Below are 22,564 nucleotides of genomic sequence, written 5' to 3'. Positions count from 1 at the left end.
CCAGGGACTGTAAGCACAGTCACCTCCCAGTCTTTTGCAAACATGTTGACTTCTTTATACCTACTTAACCTGATAGTAAATAGGATAGCTTCTGTACAGTGTAGACTGAATAGTGGCAGATTGTTTCATAGAAGGTGCAGAAACATTACTTTAATATCAGTTTTCCAAACACCAAGGGCAGAAGGTTAAATCATTGAAAATATTTCTGCAGAGAAGTAAACAGTTGCAGTCTAGCTATACCCAAGTGTAGGTTAGTGTGGCTGAGGGGGATAAGGGAGGACAGTAGTGGGAGTTAATGAGTTGGGAGAGGGAACCAGGAGCCAGATCATGTGGGACTTTATTGGCTGTAATAGTGCGAACTTTGGACTTTATTCCAAGGTGTTTGGAAGCCATTAGCAGGTTGAGAGCAGAGGAACAATGAGCAACTAATGTAAATGTTATGCTCTAGCTAAATGGAGGCCAAAGGTACCATGGTGTGCTGTGGACATAATACAGACATGTTAGATTGGAAAGAACCTGGGTTAATATTGATTAAAAAGTCTTTTAATTTGAAAATTTATGGTTTTAGAGTTAAGTAAGAGCTACAAACATGAGGTATTGAGATATATGTGTGTGTGTGTGTGTATACACACAGAAAAATGCACACACATTTTTGTTTTTCAAATTTTGCTGAACAGCACAGAAGCTCATTTCTTACTTCTGTTCTCTTAAATTTTTTTCTTTAAACCACTAGTCACAGCCCACTAAATTGATTTAGTAACATTCTAATGGATCAGAATTTGAAGTTTGAAAACCACTGTAAATCTGTAATCCCCTTATTTGGGCTACCAAAAGCACATATAACTGAAAATGACCAAACCAGAATTCAGATATTGCCACATTTCCCAAGAACATATCAATTAAAAAACAAAAAACAAACTTGTTTATACAATGTAACAGTAGGTTCCAGTGTAGAAAAAGTCTTGAGGATAATTGTTCCTACTTGAGCATATTGCCTGGGCTTATCTCCCTGGTGTTAAATGTTAAGGCCTCTAAATTTCAAGTGTACTTGTAAAATATCAACACAATTTTCTTTATTAGTGGTCTGTAATTAAATATATAAACTTCTAGCCAAAGTAACAGTTGGTCTCTTTTGAATCATAAACAGAGAATAAGTCATTTATAGACAGCCTGGTGGCCTTTAAATTGTCGCCTAGGAATTAATGAAATGTCATTTTCATATTTTCTGCAAATTGCTTATTCTTTTGTTGTGCTTCTTTTTGGAAGGAGTGAAGGATAAATGAAACATAAAGGTCAGTGTGAAGTAATGGGGGGAAAATGTCCCCTTTTATTCTATGATATAAATCCCTGCTTCTGTATTCCATAGCTCTGTGACCTTTGGAAAGATATTTGCCTTTGCCCCACTTTTCTCATTTATAAATGGAAATAAATATCTATATCATAGCTTTAATGTTAAGGTTAAATGAGGGCCTGGTGGTGCAACATGTATTTTAATAAATATTAGTTTTCTTCTTTCCTTTCTTCCTTAGGAAGGAATTCAGTGAAAATGTGTTGCTAGAATAAGCAGGGCTGGAGAGTGTAGAAAAATGCAAAAAGAAAGGTACATCTTTTTTTATTGGTTGTTCTCTTCCTAGTAAGTCTATTGTGTGTGATCCCAGTTGTTCCTAATTTCTTTTGGGATAGGTAGGTGATAAATAGGTAGACTTCCTGCGCCTCCTGCTGTCCCTTCCCTTTTTAAAGAGGGAGGATTACCCAAGTGATGAAAGGCAAGTTTGGGGGGGCCAGGAAGTGGTACCTTTTTAGTTGATTCTAGTATTTTAGTTTCTAGTGTCTCCAAACTGTTGATTACAGAGAGTTTACTGAAGATGTGTTGGTCCTGATACCAAGTGTGTTAGTTAACTGATAGCTATTAATATAGGTGTTACCTAATGCCAGTTGTCCTTGCCCGTGGAATAAACAACACTTCCTTTGATTTAACCCAGAAATCCTAGGAGCAAAGTTACAAAGTCAGAGTGAGATGGGACAATAAAATTAAGAGTTTTGTGCAGCTGGCTTTAAAAAAAAAAAAAAAAACAGCTTTATTGAGATACAGTTTATATACCATAAAATTCAGTCTTTTAAAATGAACAATTCAGTGGTTTTTAGTATAGTCACAGAGTTGTGCAACCATCACCACTATCTAATTTTAGAACCTTTTAATCATCCCCAGAAGAAACCATATACCCATTAGCAGTTATTCACCCCACCCCACCCCACCCCACCCTCTGCCCTGGTACCTCAGCCCCTTGCAACCACTAATGTGCTTTATCTCTATGGATTTGCTTATTCTGAACATTTCATATAAATGGAATTACATAATATATGTCTTTTGTGACTGACTTTTTAAGTTAGCATAACGTTTTAAAAGTTCATCCATGTTATAGCTTGAATCAATACTTCATTCCTTTTTATTGCCAGTAATATAATTCATATGGATGTACTACATTTTGTTTTCCCTCTTGTCGGTTAATGGGCATTTGGGTTGTTTCCACTTTTTGGCTATAATGAATAATGCTGATGTGAACATTCGTGTACAAGTTTTAGTGAAGACGTATGTTTTCAGTTCTCCTCAGTATATACCTCAGAGCAGAATTGCAGGGTCATATGCTAACTTTATGTTTAACATTTGAGAATCTTGTAAACTGTTTTCCCAAGTGATGTACTGTTTTGTTCAGCTGGATTTTAAATCACCCAGTTTTTAGGGTTCTAATTTTGTATGTAATGAAGGAGAATCTTAATTGAAATAAGTGATTTGAATTGAAAGGGGGAAAAAAGGTCTGCCTGCAGTAGTTTGCAAAGTTGGAAGTACTGATACTTTTTTTTTTTAAGGTAGGTTTGGAATTATTACTGTTAATCTTTGGTTCTTTTTTTAAATTTTATTTTTGCAGTTTTATCTCCAAGACACTAAAAGTAGTAATGGTACCTTTATAAATAGCCAGAGATTGAGTCGAGGCTCTGAAGAAAGTCCACCATGTGAAATTCTTTCCGGTGACATTATCCAGTTTGGGGTAGATGTGACGGAGAACACACGGAAAGGTACGGGTATGGATCGATTTTTCCTATTATTTGCTTTGTTTGTTTAATTTTTTATTGTGTTGTTTAATGTTACAAAACATTTCATGCTTGTAAAAGCAGTTAAAATACAACATTTTATGCAGTGAAAGGTTGAGTATCTCACTTTCCCTATTGTTTTTCTAAAATTTTAAATTCTAAAATGTTAAATAATTTATAATCTTTATGACAGTATAAAAACATAGGGAACTATTGTGTCAGTTAGGAAACAGTTGGCTGCAGTGATGCTATACTCAACCAACAGGAGCTTAAACCATAAGGATATTTATTGTTAACTTATTAACAACAAGCCTGGAGGTAGGTAGGTCCAGACTTTGTTCGCTTGGCTCAGTGATGTTATCAGGAATCCAAGGTCTTACTGACCTCCCATTCTATTATCCTTTACATGTTGGTTTCTTAAGCTTTCGCTTGTTGCCTCATGGTCTAAGGGTAATGGCTGCAGCCCCAGGCACTATTTTCCTCACACCAGTGTCCAGGGCAAAAAAGATGAGGTGGGGACAAAATGCTTTATTGTGTGCCTCTCTTTTAATGTTTGAAAGAACAATCTTTCATAGACTCCTTTCAGCAGATCCCTTCTTTTGTCTCACTGGCTACATGGGTAGGTCACATACATAGCTTTAACTGTAGCTACACAGGAGCCTGGAAAGCAAATTACTTGGCAAAGGGGAACAGGAGATCCGTGACTGGCATAGATCAATTATGATTTATCCCTTTTGATTGTACATTCATTGTTGCCACAAACAAAATCAGAATTCTGTAGGCAGCTACCACAAATATAAAATTTCATGTCTTAGTTTTTGAAACAAGAAGTTCTCTAGCTAAATAAATATAGATTATTTTTACAGTTCTGATGCTTTTTGGCCCTACCTAGTTCACTGTTTACTTTATGACCATGAAATTATATGACTACATCATAAAACTAAATAAATAGGAACCAAAAGTTTGCAGTCCCACTGTCATAGTTTAGTCTGGACAGTGCAGCTGATTGGCAAGTTTCTCCTTTTGTTTCTCTGAGCACACTCTGATCTGGTAATACCCTAACATTTTGCACAGTAGGCATAGGAATCTGGGGGGGTGGGGGTGGGGTGGTGATGATAGTGTGTGTGTACATGTGCATATACATTTACATACTGCAACTGCAGTATTATTTTTGCTGGGTTTTGTTGGCCTTCTCAGGGTGTTAGGTTTTTTTGTTTCTTTAAGGTGTTAGGTTTTGAAATTTGGATGTGTGCAGGGCCAGTGTCTTCGGAATTTTCATTTACAATTTAAAATAGAAAGGAAAGTTTGTATTTTGCTGCAAAATATTGAGTGTTCCTTACTAAGAGAACTCAACTTATGTATAACCATACTTGAGAATAGCTACAGTGGACACTCTGATGTCTGTTGTTGCTACATTATACCTCCTTTGCTAACAAGTCTTTCAGCAAACATTTATTGAACACCAGCTGTGAGTAACCCACAGAGAAGACAGAATTTTTTATTATACTGTCTTTCTCTCCAAGGAATATTTATTTTCTTGGCTTGCATTTCTCAAAGAGAATTAAAAGGTGTTAATTGGTAGAAGAATGAAATAATCAAATACATTTAGGAAATGCTTAGTTAACCAAAAGTAGGCAGGACTTCTCAGACCTTTTAACATGCTAACATATATGCAGATCTCCAAGGGGGTGACTGTTATAAAATGTAGGTAGTTCCAAACTCCTTCCCACTCTTCTTCCCCATCTAGCTGTGGGTGACACTTTAGAAAATGCTGTAGAAAGCTAAGAGGATAACTCTGAGATTCAGGGTTAGTATTAGTACAATATTATTTTGGCAACAGGGTTCTCGTAGGCTTCTTTGAAAATTTAACTATCTTTTATGCCAACTTTAAGGAAATTAAGTAAAGAAAAATTTCTTCATCATCTAAAATGTTGTTTCTTTTGGTATTTATTGCCTTCAAAAAGTTGACTTATATTATGCATGGCCTCTTGGGATACAGCTGTGTCACAAGTTGAGTATTACTGTTTAAGCATATGCTTTTAAAAAAAAAAAAAGACGTTGCTCTATGCTAAACAGTATCATGATAAGCTTTATATCACTTGGAAAATCCTATTGAAATTGTACAACACTAGTGGATAACCCCTGGATCAAAGAAGAAATCGAAAAGGGAATTTCAAACTACGTGGAAAGGAAAGGAGACTTTCATACCAAAATACAGTAAATCCTTTACTCAGATAAAAATTTATAATCTTAAATATTTTCCGTATTAAAGAAGACAAACAGTGAGGGAATTTGGCACTTAGAATAAATTAGAAAAAGAAAAACAAGAAAAAGAAGCTGGGAAGAAGAAATAAAAAAGCAGAAATTAATGAAATGAACAGAAAACTCTAGATGGGATAAACAAACCCAAATGCTGTTTCTTTAAAACAAAACAAGACAAAACACTAAAATAAAATAGGTAATTCAGAAGTCTTAATTCCTTTATTAGGTTACAAAATATAAGGGTTGAGAAAGGAGATATAAACACAGATATGGGATATACCAAAAGAATTCTTAGAGACTGTTACATGCCAGACTATGGCAAAGAAAAAAAAAAAAAGAGTAAATTAATGTTTTCCTGGAAAAATTATCCCAAGATGTAGGAAATTTTCAAGCTGATTTCTTTAAAAGAGACTAAAAAAGTAATTAAAGATTGGTCAGAAATGGACATTCACATCTGAATTTGGTCTTATTAAAAAACAGATAAATCTGGTGTTGTTTAAAATAATCCAACATAGGTAAAGGGCGGAAGCTCTCAAAATCCTTTAAAGAAGCAAGCAGCCTGTCATTAGTGCCAAGTTCTGATATAGATAAAGTGCAAAGACGGAAACTGTAACTAATTTTATTTGTGACAGTAGATAAAAAAATTCTGATTCGAATATTAATAAATTAAATTCAGAAATGAAGCTAGACTAAACAAAAGTAGGGTTTACTCTAAGTAAGCAAAGATAATTCAGTTTGGGGGGAAATCTGTCAACATCATCCACAAACTAACACTGAAAAATATGTACTGTATAACCAGTAGATGTTGAAAAGGCATTTGATCAAGTTCAGGAGTTATTCCTAATAAAAATCTAAATAAATAGGATGAAAAGAAAAACCAAGTAAAACAAAAATTATAATTAAAACAGAATAAAAATAGCAGAAATACTGCACAGCTATAAAAATGCATGAACTAAATTTGCATATTATCAGTAAGGATAAATCTCAAACTATCTCAAGAAAATTGCAAAAGGATGTCTGTGATATAATACTATTTACATAAAGCATGAATTCATGTAAAACAGTACTCTGTAGTGCCTTTTTGCTAACAATTAAATTCTTTTAAACCCTTTTTTATTGAAGTATAATTAGTTTACAATGTTGTATTGGTTTCAGGTGTATAGCAAAGTAATTCAGTTTTTTATGTGTGTGTGTGTATTCTTTTTCAGATTCTTTTCCATTACAAGTTTTTTTTTTAGTTAATTTTTATTGGAGTATAGTTGCTTTACAATGCTGTGTTAGTTTCTACTGTACAGCAAAATAAATCAGCTATACATATACATATATCCCCTCTTTTGTGGATTTCCTTCCCATTTAGGTAACCATAGTGCATGAAGTAGAGTTCCCTGTGCTATACAGTATGTTCTCATTAGTTGTCTGTTTTATACATAGTATCAATAATATAGATGTCAATCCCAATCTCCCAATTCCTCTTCATTATAGGTTATTACAAGATACTGAATATAGTTCCCTATGCTATACATAGGTCCTTGTTTATCTATTTTATATATAGTAGTGTATATATGTTAATCCCAGACTTCTAATTCATCCTCCCACTTCCCCTGCTATCCCCTCTGGTAACCATAAGTTTGTTTTCTATGTCTGTGAATCTGTTTTTGTTTTGTAAATAAGTTCATTTATATCATTTTTTAAAGATTCCACAAATAAATGATATCATATGATATTTGTCTTTCTCTATTTGACTTACTTCACTTAGTATGATGATCTGTAGGTCCATCCGTGTTGTTGCAAATGGCATGATTTCATTCTTTTTTATGGCCTAGTAGTATTTCATCGTGTATATACACCAGATCTTCTTTATCCATTCATCTGTTGATGGACATTTAGGTTGCTTCCATGTCCTGGCTATTGTAAATAGTGCTGCTGTGAACATTGGGGTGCATGTATCTTTTTGAATTATGGTTTTCTCCAAATATGTGCTCAGGAGTAGGATTGCAGGATCACATGGTAACTCCATTTTTAGTTTTTTAAGGAACCTCCATACTGTTCTCCATAGTAGCTGCACCAATTTACGTTTTCACCAACAGCGTAGGAGGGTTGCCTTTTCTCCACACCCTCTCCAGGGTGTTTGTAGAGTTTTTAATGGTGGCCACTCTGATCCGTGGGAGGTGGTATCTCATTGTAGTTTTGATTTGCACTTCTCTAATAATTAGCAGTGTCGAGTATCTTTTCATGTGCCTCTTGTCCATCTGTATGTCTTCTTTGGAGGAATGTCTGTTTAGGACTTTGGCCCATTTTTTTTATTGGGTTGTTTGTTTTTCGGTTATTGAATTGTATTAGCTGTTTGTATATTTTGGAAATTAATCCCTTGTTGGCAGCATCATTTTTCTCCCAGTCTGTAGGTTGTCTTTTCATTTTGTTTATGGTTTCCTTTCCTGTGCAAAAGCTTATAAATTTAATTAGGCTACATTTGTTTATTTTTGTTTTTATTTCCATTACTGTAGGAGACAGATGCGCTGTAGTGCTTTTGAATACATTTATAATAAAGATATCTAATTAGACACTTGAAAGGATAAAAACTAGTTTGTGGGGATCTATGAAAGGATTTTTTTACATCAGTGTGCATAGTACAGAAAACAATGGAAGGATAATTTTTAAATTGCCCTTCATGCAGGTATTAAAAAGAATACATTAGTATTATATGACTTGCAGGAATTTCCACAAGATATATTGTTGAGTGAGGAAAGGATTACTTTTAGTAATTTCATTATTTTTAAAGAGTCTCATCAGTCCCTATAAATGTACATTTATATGTATGTGTTTGTATATGATTTTATGCACATGAGGAGAAAACATGGAAGAAAGCTTACATACTAGTCATTAATGTGAGTCTTCCTGGAGTATGAATGGAAAGATGGAGTAAAGGAGAAGTGGGAGCAAATTAAAAAGGGCACGGCTAGCAAAACTGCAATAAAACCCTTCCAGGATATATGACATTTATGTGTTTGCATAAAATAATGTATGTATAAAAGGAAATTTAAAATATATATATAATATGTAAAAATGTTTTTATATTTGTGTGTGTGTATACATAAACCAGGATTTTTGTTAAAAATGTGATATGGGTCTGATGTCATTGAACATATCAGTTCATATTAGTGTCTCTTCTTTTCCAGGCTCTTCAAAACAAGCTGATTTTGATGTTTGGCTTTCTACATTTTGTAGCTTCAGGGAAAAGACTCATTGGTCACCCCTGCCCTATAGATATAAAATGTTATCACAAACAAATAGGATGACTTTCTAATAGATTAAGAAAGAAGAAAAGAAAAAGGAAGGGAGAAAGAGAGAAAGCCAACCTATCAGATCCTCCTTGAATGGGAGCCTTAACAGCCCAGCTGCTGGCCACTGCTCTGTTTACAAACCCACAAACTGTTCAGATGGCATGAGATTTCTGGGTCATATGTTACAGTAACCCTCTGTTGCAAATCTTGGGACCATTTAGTTCTATAAACTTCACCTATAACTCCAGTTAGCTCATCAGTCCAAGATCCCTTTACCCACTTCTGTTCCTAGATTAAGGCCCTATGAACAAAGGGCCTATCATGAGTAAGGCCGATGGTATCTTCCTTTTGCCTTATGCTACAACCGCACTGAATTACTTTTACTCCCCACCGTAGATCCTGCTTTTTCTGGCCTTCAAGCCCTTGCACATGATTTTTCCTTTACCTAGAGACCTTTCTAGGCTGAACGAGATGCCCTTCCATGTCCCTATTGCACACTGTAGTCATCCCCTTTATATGTTTGCCTCCCTCACTAACCTGTAAGCTGTTCAAGAACAGACAGTATGTCTGTCTTCATTGTAGAATCTCCACACTTAACCTGGCACATACTGGTTGAGTAAATTTTAAAATGCCTCATAAATCTTTATCCGCCATTTGACAGAAGTTCTTCCTACCACCTTATCTCAACTAAGATTTTGACGACATTCCTCCTAATCTGGAGGCTTATATGAGGATTGGGTATTGGCAATCTTCTTGTTACCCACTGCCCCTTTTATTCTGCTATAACTCAGTTACCTCTCCTTAACCTGTCTCAACTTTAATTTTCTCATCTTATAAAATGGGACTCATGATACTACTGTCTCAAGTTTTCTGGTATAATATTCAGTGTTCACATTGTGGCACAGTGTTGAATCTGAACACTGAAAAGGTGAACATAAAGTGCTTAGCTCAGGGTCAGGTGCTTTAATTTTTACTGAAACCCTTACCAGTCATTTGTACCATCTTTTTTTTCCATCACGTTTGCCCTGCTTTCTCAGTAGCGTCAGTCCCAGGCTTCTTTACCCATCTGTCCTTTGGAACCCACCATTGGCATTTCAGGGTTACTCTTACCAACTCCTAGACTACTTTTGATTTTCGGCTATGCTGTTGTGCTTGTTTCTAGCTCTTGGAAACTTTCACTGTACTTCCACTTTCCAGCTACTAGGGAAATTCACAAAGCTGATTCAGCACAGAGTGTGCCAAATTTGCCAGATTGAGAGAATCTGTCTGATGGCATGGCAGTCTTCTTTTGTTCATTTAAAAAATGGATTCTTAACCCAGGATGTGCACCAGAATTACCTGCAGAGCTTTGTAAAACTACAGATGTGTGGATCCCACCCTTCAGCCCCGAGAAGGAGACTTGTTAGGTGTGGGGCCTAGGCATACCTATTTTTAAAAAACTTTAGGTTGTTCTTTTGGACAGCTAGGTTTAAGAACTCTGCTCTGTTAAGTTTCTGGCAACTACAACCCTCAGAATGGGAGAAAATATTTGCAGACGAATCTACAGACAAAGGATTAATCTCCAAAATATATAAACAGTTCATGCAGCTCAATATCAAAAAAACAAACAACCCAATCAAAAAATGGGCAGAAGACCTAAATAGGCATTTCTCCAAAGAAGACATACGGATGGCCAAGAGGCGCATGAAAAGCTGCTCAACATCACTAATTCTTAGAGAATGCAAATCAAAACTACAATGAGGTATCACCTCACACTGGTCAGAATGGGCATCATCAGAAAATCTACAAACAGTAGATGCTGGAGAGGGTGTGGAGAAAAGGGAACACTCTTGCATTGCTGGTGGGAATGTAAATTGATACAGCCACTATGGAGAACAGTCTGGAGGTTCCTTGAGAAACTAAAGATTGAGTTACCATATGACCCAGCAATCCCACTGCTGGGCATATACCCAGAGAACACCATAATGCAAAAAGACACATGCACCCCAATGTTCATTGCAGCACTATTTACAATAGCCAGGACATGGAAGCAACCTAAATGTCCATCAGCAGATGAATGGATAAAAAAGATGTGGTACATATATACAATGGAATATTACTCAGCTGTAAAAAGCAAGGAAACTGGGACATTTGTAGAGATATGGATGGACCTAGAGACTGTCATACAGAGTGAAGTAAGTCAGAAAGAGAAAAACAAATATTGTATATTAACACATATATGCGGATTATAGGAAAATGGTACACATCAACTGGTTTGCAAGGCAGAAATAGAAACACAGATGTAGAGAACAAACATATGGACACCAAGTGGGGAAAGCAGGGAGGGTTGGGGGGGAATGAATTGGGAGATTGGGATACCAAATAGTACACTCTAAATATATGCAGTTTACTATATGTTAACTGTATCTCAATAAAAGTTCTTAAAAATAAAATAAAATTCCCTCTGAGCATTGCTTTCACTAAAAAAAAAAAAAAAAAAAAAAAATTTCTGGCAACTGTTTTGTGTGCTTTCCCTTATCCTCAAGTCTGAAGTTTCTCTTCTCATGTTGTCTGCTGTAAATCCATACTTCCTGGCTCTATACTTGTATTTCCAGCTGCTTACTTGGTTGTTTCCTCTTGAATGTCCTACTTTTCACCTTATAATTACTCTGTACAAAGCTTAATTTCTGCCTTCAAACTAGAGCATTCCGCTAACTTCCCAATTTCATTTATTGCTCCATCATTCTGTAAACACTGTAGCTCAGAATATTGGTATCTTTTCTGAATCCTGTCTCTTCTTTATGTTTAGCAGTTGTCATCTAGGACCATTTACCTCCCTTCCCTGCTTACTTGTTTTTCCAGACGCCAACCTAGAATGTTACAGTAGCTCTCCACTTCTGACCACCATATTCTGCCAACCCACTGCCTCTAGAATATTATTGTTCTGTTACAGCTTTATTCATGTCATTCTTCTGCTTTTAGAAGAAGCCTTAAGTGGCTGTGTCATACTGTAGAATAAAGTCTGAAATGCTTAATAGTACCCTTGAGGCCCTCAAAAATGTGGACTCAATTCAACCTTTTGATTTTATTTTCCATTACTTCCCTTAATATATGTTAAGCAATGTTATTTGGAGGTAAGAGGAGAAAAAATTCTTTTGAATCCTAGCACTACCACTTGCCAAAGATGGGATCTCCAGCAGGTTACTTTAGCTTCTTTGACTTAGTTGCCTCATCTGTAAAATAGAACATAAAAATAACTATTACGTGGTTTGTCATAAGTAGTTAACATGTATAGTGTGCTTAGCATGGGGCCTGGCACCTAAAGGGCCTTGAAATATATTCTTTACCTCCTTCCTCCAATCTCCAGCTGCCCTCCTAAGATGTGCAAGTCTCTCACATCCTTCTTGTTTTCTTTTTCTTTGTTCATGCCTTTCTCTCTGCCTTTCCTTCCATTTGCAGCTTTTGAAATCCTATTCTTTTTTTTCTTCTTTACTCTCTTCATAAACCCTTCCCCTGCCCTTGTCCATTTCAAACTCCCACAGTGCTTTATAGCATTTGTGAATTTTTCCCCCTTTGTTATTATGTTAGATATTTCTAGTTTTCTCTACAAATTGAATTGAAATCTCCCCAAGGACAAGGACCTGATTGTAGTCCTGCTGGTTTTTCCCATCATTCCCAGCATGCTTCTTTGTAGCCAGCAGGTTTTCAGTGAATAGTGAGCCAACAGGAAAAGCCAAAGAACCAACCAAGTCAAAAAATAAACCAACAAGCAATATCACTCCAAGTATGCTAGAGAATTAAAGTAGCAAATTAATCCACGTACTTATAGAAAGGATTCCTCCTATCAAATAAATAGAATGAAATAGGACTCCTGGGAGAAATAGCTGACTCTGAGTCTAGGGCAGGAAATGTATAAATTAAATTTATAATATTTTTGTCATATCAGAAAGCAGTGGAGTTATCTGACTGCTGAGGTTCTGTTAGAAAGACTCAAGAATTAACGTGGAGTTTTGACTGATTAAAGGTTAGACTGAGCATCAAACAATAATAAGACCAGTGGATTGAAATATATCAAATATGCTTAAATCCATAAACTTACAGTGATACTAAAAAAGAAAAAAAGATTTGATCACCTCTGGAAGAACTTAGGAAACCCATTTCTCATTCTGAAAATAGGTAGATAAAGAGAAGAGTAAAGCATTTATGCTACCTTTCCTGTAGGAATTATACCTGAGATAAAGAAGTAGTTGAAGAAAATGTTTTTGTTTTTATCCCTGAACTCCAGCTCACAAATGAAGATAGGATGATAGAATATGAATTCAAAAAAAGTTTTTTTAAGGTAGTTTCTTCAGCAAGTAGTGTTGAGAAAGCTGGACAGCCACATGTAAATCAGTGAAGTTAGAACACACCCTCGCACCATACACAAAAATAAACTGAAAATGGCTTGAAGACTTAAATATAAGACATGACACCATAAAACTCCTAGAAGAGAACATAGGCAAAACATTCTCTGACATAAATAATGCCAATGTTTTCTTAGGTCAGTGTCCCACAATAGCAAAAGCAAAAATAAACAAATGGGACCTAATCAAACTTATAAGCTTTTGCACAGCAAAGGAAACCATAAACAAAACGAAAAGCCTATGGACTGGGAGAAAATATTTACAAACGATGGTAGCCTACAAGGGCTTAATTTCCAAAATACACAAGCAGTTCATCCAACTCAGTAACAAAAAAAAAACAAACAACCCAATCAAAAAAATGGGTAGGAGACCTAAATACACATTTCTCCAAAGAAGACATACAGATGGCCAAGAGGCACATGAAAAGATGCTCAACATTGCTAAATGTTAGAGAAATGCAAATCAAAACCAACAATGAGGTACCCCCTCACACTGGTTAGAATGGCCATCATTAAAAAGTCTACAAATAACAAATGCTGAAGAGCGTGTGGAGAAAAGGGAACCCTCCTACACTGTTAGTGGGAATATAAATTGGTGCAGCTACTATGGAAAACAGTATGGAAGCTCCTTAAAAAATGAGTTGCCATATGGATCTAGCAATCCCACTCCTGGGCATATATCTGGAGAAAACTATAATTTGAAAAGATACACCCCCCCCCCCCCCCCCCCAGTGTTCATAGCAACACTATTTACAATAGCCAAGACATGGAAGCAAACCTAAATGTCCATAGACAGATGAATGGATAAAGAAGATGTGGTGTATATACACAATGGAATACTACTCAGCCATAGAAAGAATGAAATCATGCTATTTGCAGTAACATGGGTGGACTAGAGATTATCATACTAAGTGAAAAAAAAATCAGTTGGAGAAAGATATCATATGATATCATTTATTTGTGGAATCTTAAAAAATGATATAAGTGAACTTATTTACAAAACAAAAATAGATTCACAGACATAGAAAACAAACTTATGGTTACCAGAGGGGATAGGGAAGGGAAGTGGGGGGATAAATTAGGAGTTTGGGATTAGCAGATGCAAACTACTATATATAAAATAGATAGTCAACGAGGTCCTACTCTGTAGCACAGGGAACTATATGTATTCAATATCCTATAATAAACCATAATGGAAAAGAATATGTATATATTTGTATAACTGAATCACTTTGCCCTGCACTAGAAACTAACACTGTAAATCACTAACATTGTAAATCAACTATAGTTCAATTTTAAAAAGATTTTCTTTTTAATTTGAAGAGTACTTGTCTATCCAGCTAACTTTTCCTGTTTCTTTTCTAACCTTTAAAAAAAAAAAAAAAGGCTTAGAATCAGAAGCTTTGTGTAGCAAAAAAATACCAGAATGAAGGTTTGGTAACTTTTATCTTAGATTGCAGTCAAAAGGCAATTGGCAATTAGATAAATAATTTCCCAGCCTGGGAATGTTAACACCTCTCATTTGGGTCTTTTTTTGTTAATGTTTCTTGAGCTTTTACTTCCTATTACTGCTGGTCATTTCAAGAGATCCTTCAAACTACTCAAGCAGAGTGTGGTAGTGACCTTCCTACTCAATACAGGAAAGGAGATAGAACCAGACTCCAACATACTCCAGTAGTTTCAGTCTCCCAGTCCAGGGTCTTAAACTAGTTTTTAAACTTATCAAAGTGAACATTGGTGTGAAGAAGTAATAGAAAAGGCTGACTGTATATCATAAGGTAAATATATTAACTCAAAGCCAAATAAGGGCTTCCTAGGTGGCGCAGTGGTTAAGAATCCGCCTGCCAATGCAGAGGTCACGGGTTCGATCCCAGCTCCAGGAAGATCCCACATGCCGCGGAGCAACTAAGCCCGTGTGCCAAAAAAAAAAAAAAAAAAAAAAAAAAAAAAGCCAAATAAATTATCTGTATAAAATAATAAAGAACTCATGTAAATGGCAGTCAGGTTGTGTAGTCTTAATTCTAATTTTTAATAAAGTGCCATAACTACAGCAGGTAATTGCAGATTTTTCTCTGCAGATACCTTGTTTTTCCTCGACACATCTGTTTTTCATGTTTTAACATTTCTGAAATTTGCGTTTAGCTTATAATACATGTGTACATTTAATGTGGCAGTGTTTCTGCTGCCTCCTTACCCTCGCCCAAAAAACTTTAAAATTGTGTTTTACAATTAATTTTGTTTTTGAATTTTGGCAATATGACAGTAATAATGTTTCTGGATGAATTTTGAGAGCAAAAATTTGTTTTTAAAGTGCTTCAAGGTTGCTTTAGAGTAGTATTTTCCAAAGTAGTTTCTTCATAATACCATATGTACCATATATGTTATAACATAGTACCAGTTCCAGTATTCCTAAAAAGGGGAGTGGGGATTCTCAGTGGTCAAATAAAGTCTGGAAAATATTTCTTACCTTTAGAGCCTCATTATGGACAAAAAGCCCATTAAACTCTGAGAAAGCCTGTGGTTTAAAAAAATAAAAATTCTTTGTCTTTTATTTTTTAATTTTATTTATTTATTTATTTATTTATTGGCACACAGGCTTAGTTGCTCCGCAGCATGTGGGATCTTCCTGGAGCAGGGATCGAACCCATGTCCTCTGCATTGGCAGGCGGATTCTTAACCACTGCGCCACCTAGGAAGCCCTCTTTGTCCTTTAAACAAGTATTTTCCAAACTCTTCTGACCCCAGAATCCTTTATTGATAACACCTGCTAGCATTCCATTTTAGGAAATGCTGCTACCTAGAGTCGTTAATATAAGTATTAGAACAAAAAATTTTTGTCAGTTTGCTTAAAATACTTGCCTTTTGCAAATTGAAAAGATAACTTAACATTTCTGTACATCCATTTATCTAGGCACAAGAACCTTTCCAAAGGCAGGGTTGGCTAGACTAGATTGTCAGCTTAGTCAGACCTGCTCTTTAACTGCTTTCAATAGTGCAGCAACCTCACACTGCCCAGGTAGTAATAGGCCTTGGTTCATCTCACAAATTTGTACATTGGTCCAGTTGCTAGGCTTCGCTGTGATATATGTAAGCAAAAGAAATCCTTATGTAACATGTTGTAGGCTGTCAGCTCTGGCACTACAGTTTTATTCTGTAATTCACTGCACCCTTTTTTAAAAAAAAATTTATAATCAATTTAAATATATTGGTATATTATCAGTATCGCTGGGTCTTCTTGCTTTGTGCTCCCTCTATTTATTGTAGCCTGTTTATAGTAAATCTCTGGGGGAGCCATCAAGCTAGGGATAAATAGCGTGGATAACCAAATAAATCCATCCCTTCCCTGTCTTCTGCCAGAGAAAGGAGGCAGTTAGGTGCTTCTTGCAAGTGGAGATGAACACTACTATCCTGAAAGTAAGAGATACCTTCTCGCCCGAGTAATGGAAGCTGTAAAATATTAACCAGACATGTTCTTTGACATATTCATTGAGCACTTTTTAAATACCTTCTTTGTACCAGATAACTCTGCTAATTACCAGGTTTAAGAAGTGAGAAGCAACAGTCATTGCTGCCCCCAAAGAGTTGACTCTAATTGGTGAGACAGCAGTTGTGTAAATGGTAAATATTCACAAAGCAGTGTGTTTACTGTAATAAGTAGATATAGAAGGCTCCGGGGACACCTAACTCAGATACTGAACTTTAGTGAAGGAGGTAGAAAGTCTGACCCTGGAGGATAAATAGCCTTTATGCAGGCAAGGGGTTAAAGGACATCACTGACAGAGAGGACAGCTTGTGTGAAAGGCATGGGATTATGAAAAGTAAGAAATTTGGAGATGCAGGTAGCTTGGTTTTGTATAGCGTATCTATTAGCAAGACAAGGAGGGTGAGGCCTGAAATGACAGTGGCCATAGTTGCTATGTTAGGCAGAGATTTTAGAAGACTGCCACATAGATGATTCTTGATCTGTGCTAGCACTTTACATATAATAAATTAGTTAATAAAAATTAATATTGAGTAAACTGTGCTGTTTCTTAAGTTCAGTGTGCATTTCCAGATGACAGAGTAATCATATTACCTCATGTTAATAATGCCATCTTGATGATTCATGGGCCTGATCACTTAATAAGTTGCCCTCATATAAATGCATTAACAAAAAAAAATGTGGTAGCTCTATTCTTTAGTCATTTTTATTGAGATGTAATTTACTTACAATACCAATTTTACACATATAATTCACTGAGTTTGACAAATGTGTGCAGTCACATATCCACCACTCCTCTTATCCACCACTATATCATGATATAGTATATTTTCATCACCCTACATTAGCTTTTAATTAGTTTGTTTAAATAAGTGAACTTTTTGAATCCTGAAGGACATAATATCTGAAGAATAGAAGAATAAACCGTCAGCTTTTAAACTATGAAAATAATTTTTTTCTGTAAAAGAAAGAGAAGCTCTGTACAAGTACTGCCTTTGAGAGGTTTTATCTCTTAAAATCTTCAGAAGAAGGAGGAAGTAAGAAGAAATGATAAGAAGCTGTCTACAAAGTGACTGATGTAATGTTATATAAAGATGTTTGGAGGTGGAGCAAGAAACATCCACCAAGAAAACAAAACCATAATTTTAAATACTGGAAAACTTTAGACTTGAGTTCTAGCCAACAGCTCTGATACTTAACAGCAGAGAGTTGTAGAAGCAGCTTCACTTGTCTGTGGTCTTGGTTTTCTCACTCATAACATGGGGCATTGAATGGCATGTTCTAGGCTGTTATTATACAGAACTTTAGAGTTTTGTGAGGTATGGATAGGAGTTATAGGTTGAGGACAGGAGATTTAGGACTAAGGGCTAAATTTTCAACTGGGGAATAGTTGTACTTAGGTTTTGATGCTAGCATTATAGGGGAGAAAGTGTATCTTCCCCCCACCCCTGACACTCAGTTGTATTTTCATACACTCAAATGACCTTTCATTGATTGTTGCTGTAGCATTGGAGGTTAGGGCACTTTTCAAAACAATTTTATCTGTGATTCTACCTTGCTGTTGTGATTCATTATGGATAGGAATGAGTTTCTCCAGAGGAATGAATATTGTTATTAAACCACCAAAGTTATTTCCTTTCCTAGAAGTTGTTATATTTAAGAATAAAATATATGTTGAGATATAAGAGGTATGAAGGTTTAGATTTTTAAACAATTATTTTATCCATCTTATTTGTTTGTTTTAACCAGTTACCCATGGGTGCATTGTTTCCACAATAAAACTTTTTCTACCAGATGGTATGGAAGCCCGGCTCCGCTCAGAGTGAGTATAATTTAGTGCTGTGAAGTTTTTGTATTAATCACATTGGTTAATAATATTCTAGATGATAGTGTACTGTTAATACTAAGGGATCATTCTAATGTTAGAAAATTGATGTAGTACTTTTGGAATATAATATATTTCAGTTTAATTGCTTTTCATATTAGTTATAATTCTAGTAAATAACAATGTATAAGGAGGCACAGTCATTTTGTTTCCAAAACTAACTTTACAACTTATATTTTGATGGAAAATTATTTTTTTAGAATATTTGGAGTATGTAAGTTATTGATGAGTGATAATTGTATTCATTTTGATCTGCATTTCATATAGGACTTCTTAAACTATGGTTGCTTCTGAAGTTAATGCCAGTGTCATCATCTTACAGGACTTTAAGGTTGTTAGTTAATAGTCGGTATTGGTGGGAGTTTTTGGAGGGATTTTCCAATTCTGTCATTTTTTCTTTTTTTAAATCAAGTAATGGAAAGGTCGCTAAGAGGAGGACAAACTTAAGAGGGAAAAATAGCTCATAAAATGCAAATGTTAAAATGTAAATACATTTTATCTTCTACTTTTCATAGATTATTATTATGAAGTATTAGAGCTAAACAGTCTTTAAACTTAAGCATTTTTTATTTTGGGGGTGGGAAACCTTGAGTATACTAGAGGCTTGTTTCTGTACCCAACAATATTTTCTGTCCTACAAAAGCAGAAACATATCTGAGGGTGGGAGGTTGAGAGCAGCAGTAAGTTGAAGGTGAAATAGAGTAGTGAGTAGGAAAGAGAGAAGGAAAAAGGAAGCACAGAGAGGTCCTCTTAATACTATGATAGTGCTTTCATTAGAATTATTGTATATTATGCTTCAGAGACTGCTGGGGTTTTTTTGTTTTTTTTTTTTTACCTTTCAGGATATCTGAAAAAAACAAGTTTTAAAACATTTTAAATTTAAAACATTGATCTGTTTCTTATTCTAAATTATAGTTTAATTATTAAAAACAGTTAACTTTGGGAACTTTTTTTTTAAGCTCTTTATTGAAATATAATTGCTTTACACTGTTGTGCCAGTTTTTGCTGTACAACAAAGTGAATTATCTATATTTATACATATATCCCCATATCCCCTCCCTCCTGTGGCTCCTTCCCACCCTCGCTATCCCAGCCCCCTGAGTAACTTTGGGAACATTAATATGACTTTGCTTTTAATATGACTTAGTCAAGAGTTAAGGTTTCAAAAATAAGAGTAACTATTGATCGACTAATAACGAATGGCTTATTAAAGATCTTGATGTTTGTATTTGATAATGAGATTTTTCTTTCATGGATTCAAAAGCTTTGAGCAGCTACATAAAGGGAATCTGTTCTCAGGTTCCATCCAGCGGAGCATATGAATTTTTTCAAAGTCTGTCAGTGAATTGTGTCCTATCCCTCTTGTTCACCCAGTGCTTTTCATCTTTGTCCCTGTTTCCTTCTCTTTGTTTGGTTTTTCTTATGTGATTAAATATTAGCATCATTTAAAAGTTTGCTGCCAGTTTCTTTTGACATAATCTGACTGACTTTCTGGAGAAGATGAATTTTGAACAGTAATTCTCTAGAGCTGGAGGAATATCAGAATGGTCTTTAGAAGTAGATAGTCTGGTTCAAAGCCCAACACCGCCTGATCTGTGACTTGATCAGGCCTCCCTTTTCCCATTTGAAAAATGAAGTTAGTAATAATATCTGTTGAGCAGGAATTTTAGGAGGAGGATTTAAACAAAACTGTACACTTAAAGAGTTTAGCGTAGTACCTGCTGTATCATGAGCACATGACAAATACTATTTCTGTTATTGTAATCTAGTATATTTTAGCAATCGAGATGCTTTTAAGTATGCCAGAATGCTTAGCGTTTAAGGTACATTGTATACTTAGCATGTAATAGTTTTAAGGTCTTCAGTAGGTATACCGTTCTCAAAAAGCTGATTATTTTTTTCTTCCTTGATTTTTATTATATTGCACAAATAATTTTCAAATAATAAGAAACAGAGAAAAATTGCCTATAATCCCACCATCCTGAAACTAAATAATGATTTTCCTTTTCTATAGTTCTTTGTTGCATATGAACTCTTTCCATAATTCAAACAAACTACACCTATATCCACAGTAGTTTGTTTTGCTAGATTTTTAGCCTTTTGTTTATTAACCAGATTTTCATGAGAACAGAAAATTTTGTACTTGGGTCACTAAGAAAACTGTATTAAAAACAAACAAATTAAAAAAAAAAAAAAACAAATGAACAAAAAGCCTCCTGGGACTTCCCTGGTAGTCCAGTGGTTAAGACTCCAAGCTTCCAATACATGGGGCCCAGGTTTGATCCCTGGTTGGGGAACTAAGATCCCACATGCCGCAACTAGAGAAGCCCGTGCACCACAACAAAGACCCAGTGCAGCCAAAATTAATTGAGGAAAAAACCTCCATTAATACCATTTGCTTCTGTTTAGACTTTCTTAAGTTCATTTCCCTATATGTGCATGTCCACAGAGAAAAGGATATATACCCAAAATGGCTATATCTGGGTGCTGGCATTGGGTAATTCTTATTTCCTCATGCTTTACTTCACTTTGCATAGTCAGTATGTATTACTTGTATAAAATCAAGGAAAAGAAACTTATGTAACTTACATTTAAAACAGCTGTTCCATTTTTAAGGCAGAGAAGAAAAACTAAGGTGGTTTGTAATTTTTTAAACCTTCATTAGGCACTAGATTTAGACCTTATATAGGTTCTGGGGATGCAGAGGTGAATTGTTCACAGTGCCTGAGAACACAGACATGAAATCAAAGGAGTGGAGTAGGGGATTGTATTGTCTCAGTGGGAGTCTGTACAGGATATCATGGGAGCTCAGACGGGAGGTGGGTGCTAGTACTTAATATTCCATTTCATTCAGCATCTTAGGGTATTTGTGACTAATTGAATTGAAATGTTCTTAGGATGTTTGCAGTTACTACAGTGGGATCAGAATTGTCATCCCTATTTTTAAATCCTTCAAGATCAATTTGTCAGCAACTTACACATGATTAAGCAGTTGAAGCTAGGGACTTTACCTAATCAACCATCAAGGAGACCCTGACCAGATTGGCCTCTAGGATATGGAGTGAGGAGCAAGTGGTAGGAGATACGGGTGGCAGCCTTGCTCTGTGCTCTGTCTACTCACCCTCCCAAACCACATTACAATATCTTACAGGGCTTGTAAGACAGGAACTTTGGCTTCCTTAGCTGCTCTGTTCTCATGGGAGTGGTAGTAGTGATCAAGTGCTACTATGTCTAGGTACTGTTTTAAGCTCTTTATTTGTATTAACACATTTAATACTCACAATAACCCTATGTGGTTATTTTTATGATTGTCCCCATTTTATGGGTAAGGAAACTGAGACCTATAGTGGTTAGATAACTTGTCCAAGATTATATACCTGGTAAGCACAGCCAAAATTTGGCCCCAGTCAGTATAGCTTCTGAGCCTACATGCTTAACTGCTACACTATACCGCCTCTTATATATTTTATAAGGTCAAAAAGGCAATTAGTACCAGTTAATACTGTGTTACTGTTTCATTTTAAAGTGATATACTGAGTTTAGATTTATAACTACACGTAAGTTTTCAGTGTGTGTGTGGTGGCTGGGTAGAGAAGAGTAGTACTAATGTTTTGATTAGCTAAAGTTTTTCTCTGCTAGAACGTATTTCCAAATTATAGCCTTCTTTACAGTAGAACTTTGCTTTTTAAGACTTTCTCTATAGGAATATTTAATTTTAAAAGAATTTACACATTCTAAAATTTTAAATGGATAATTTAAGGAGTGCTTCTTTTCTACTTAAAAGTTCTTATAATCAAGGAATTCACCATAGTCCTCATTAATAGTAGATCTGGCAAGGGCATGTAATACATTTTGGATTTTGAATTTGTTTTTAGAAATATATTAATGTGTAAAAAGATTTGTGCATTTACTACCTTGTTTTCTAGCAATTCTATATGTTTATGAAGGATTAAACAATAATTCACATTCTTTTAGTTATATGAAAGCAAGTGTGTCAACTTTGGGGTTTAAGATATTTTCGTACTGTCGTACTCTATTTCCTCTATTATCAGGAAATTAGATAAAAATTCTAAATTTTATTTTGCAGTGTCATCCATGCTCCATTACCAAGTCCTGTTGACAAAGTAAGTTGCTAATGATTATTTTTTCCAATTTTTTCCAGCTGTATTGTTTTTGAAAATGTT

The 22,564-nt window shown here is 35.3% G+C and overlaps 1 protein-coding gene across 31 annotated transcripts in view; it reads left to right on the top strand.

Annotated features, from left to right (window-relative positions):
- The window catches only part of SLMAP (sarcolemma associated protein), a 144,447-nt gene that overhangs the window by 61,355 nt on the left and 60,528 nt on the right, over window positions 1-22,564 (top strand). For 19 of the 31 annotated variants that reach the window (XM_057705849.1, XM_057705850.1, XM_057705842.1 and 16 more), the window contains exons 2-4: window positions 2,928-3,075; window positions 18,245-18,317; window positions 22,468-22,504. In XM_057705849.1, the coding sequence (XP_057561832.1) occupies window positions 2,928-3,075; window positions 18,245-18,317; window positions 22,468-22,504 (258 nt within the window). Of the gene's footprint in view, window positions 1-1,529; window positions 1,601-2,927; window positions 3,082-18,244; window positions 18,318-22,467; window positions 22,505-22,564 lie in introns of all 31 variants that reach the window. The other 12 variants (XM_057705841.1, XM_057705831.1, XM_057705834.1 and 9 more) reach the window with 2 other exon arrangements.

Source organism: Hippopotamus amphibius, chromosome 13 (assembly GCF_030028045.1).
Source record: "Hippopotamus amphibius kiboko isolate mHipAmp2 chromosome 13, mHipAmp2.hap2, whole genome shotgun sequence".
NCBI classification, from domain to species: domain Eukaryota; kingdom Metazoa; phylum Chordata; class Mammalia; order Artiodactyla; family Hippopotamidae; genus Hippopotamus; species Hippopotamus amphibius.
This window is presented reverse-complemented; position numbering and strand designations above follow the sequence as displayed.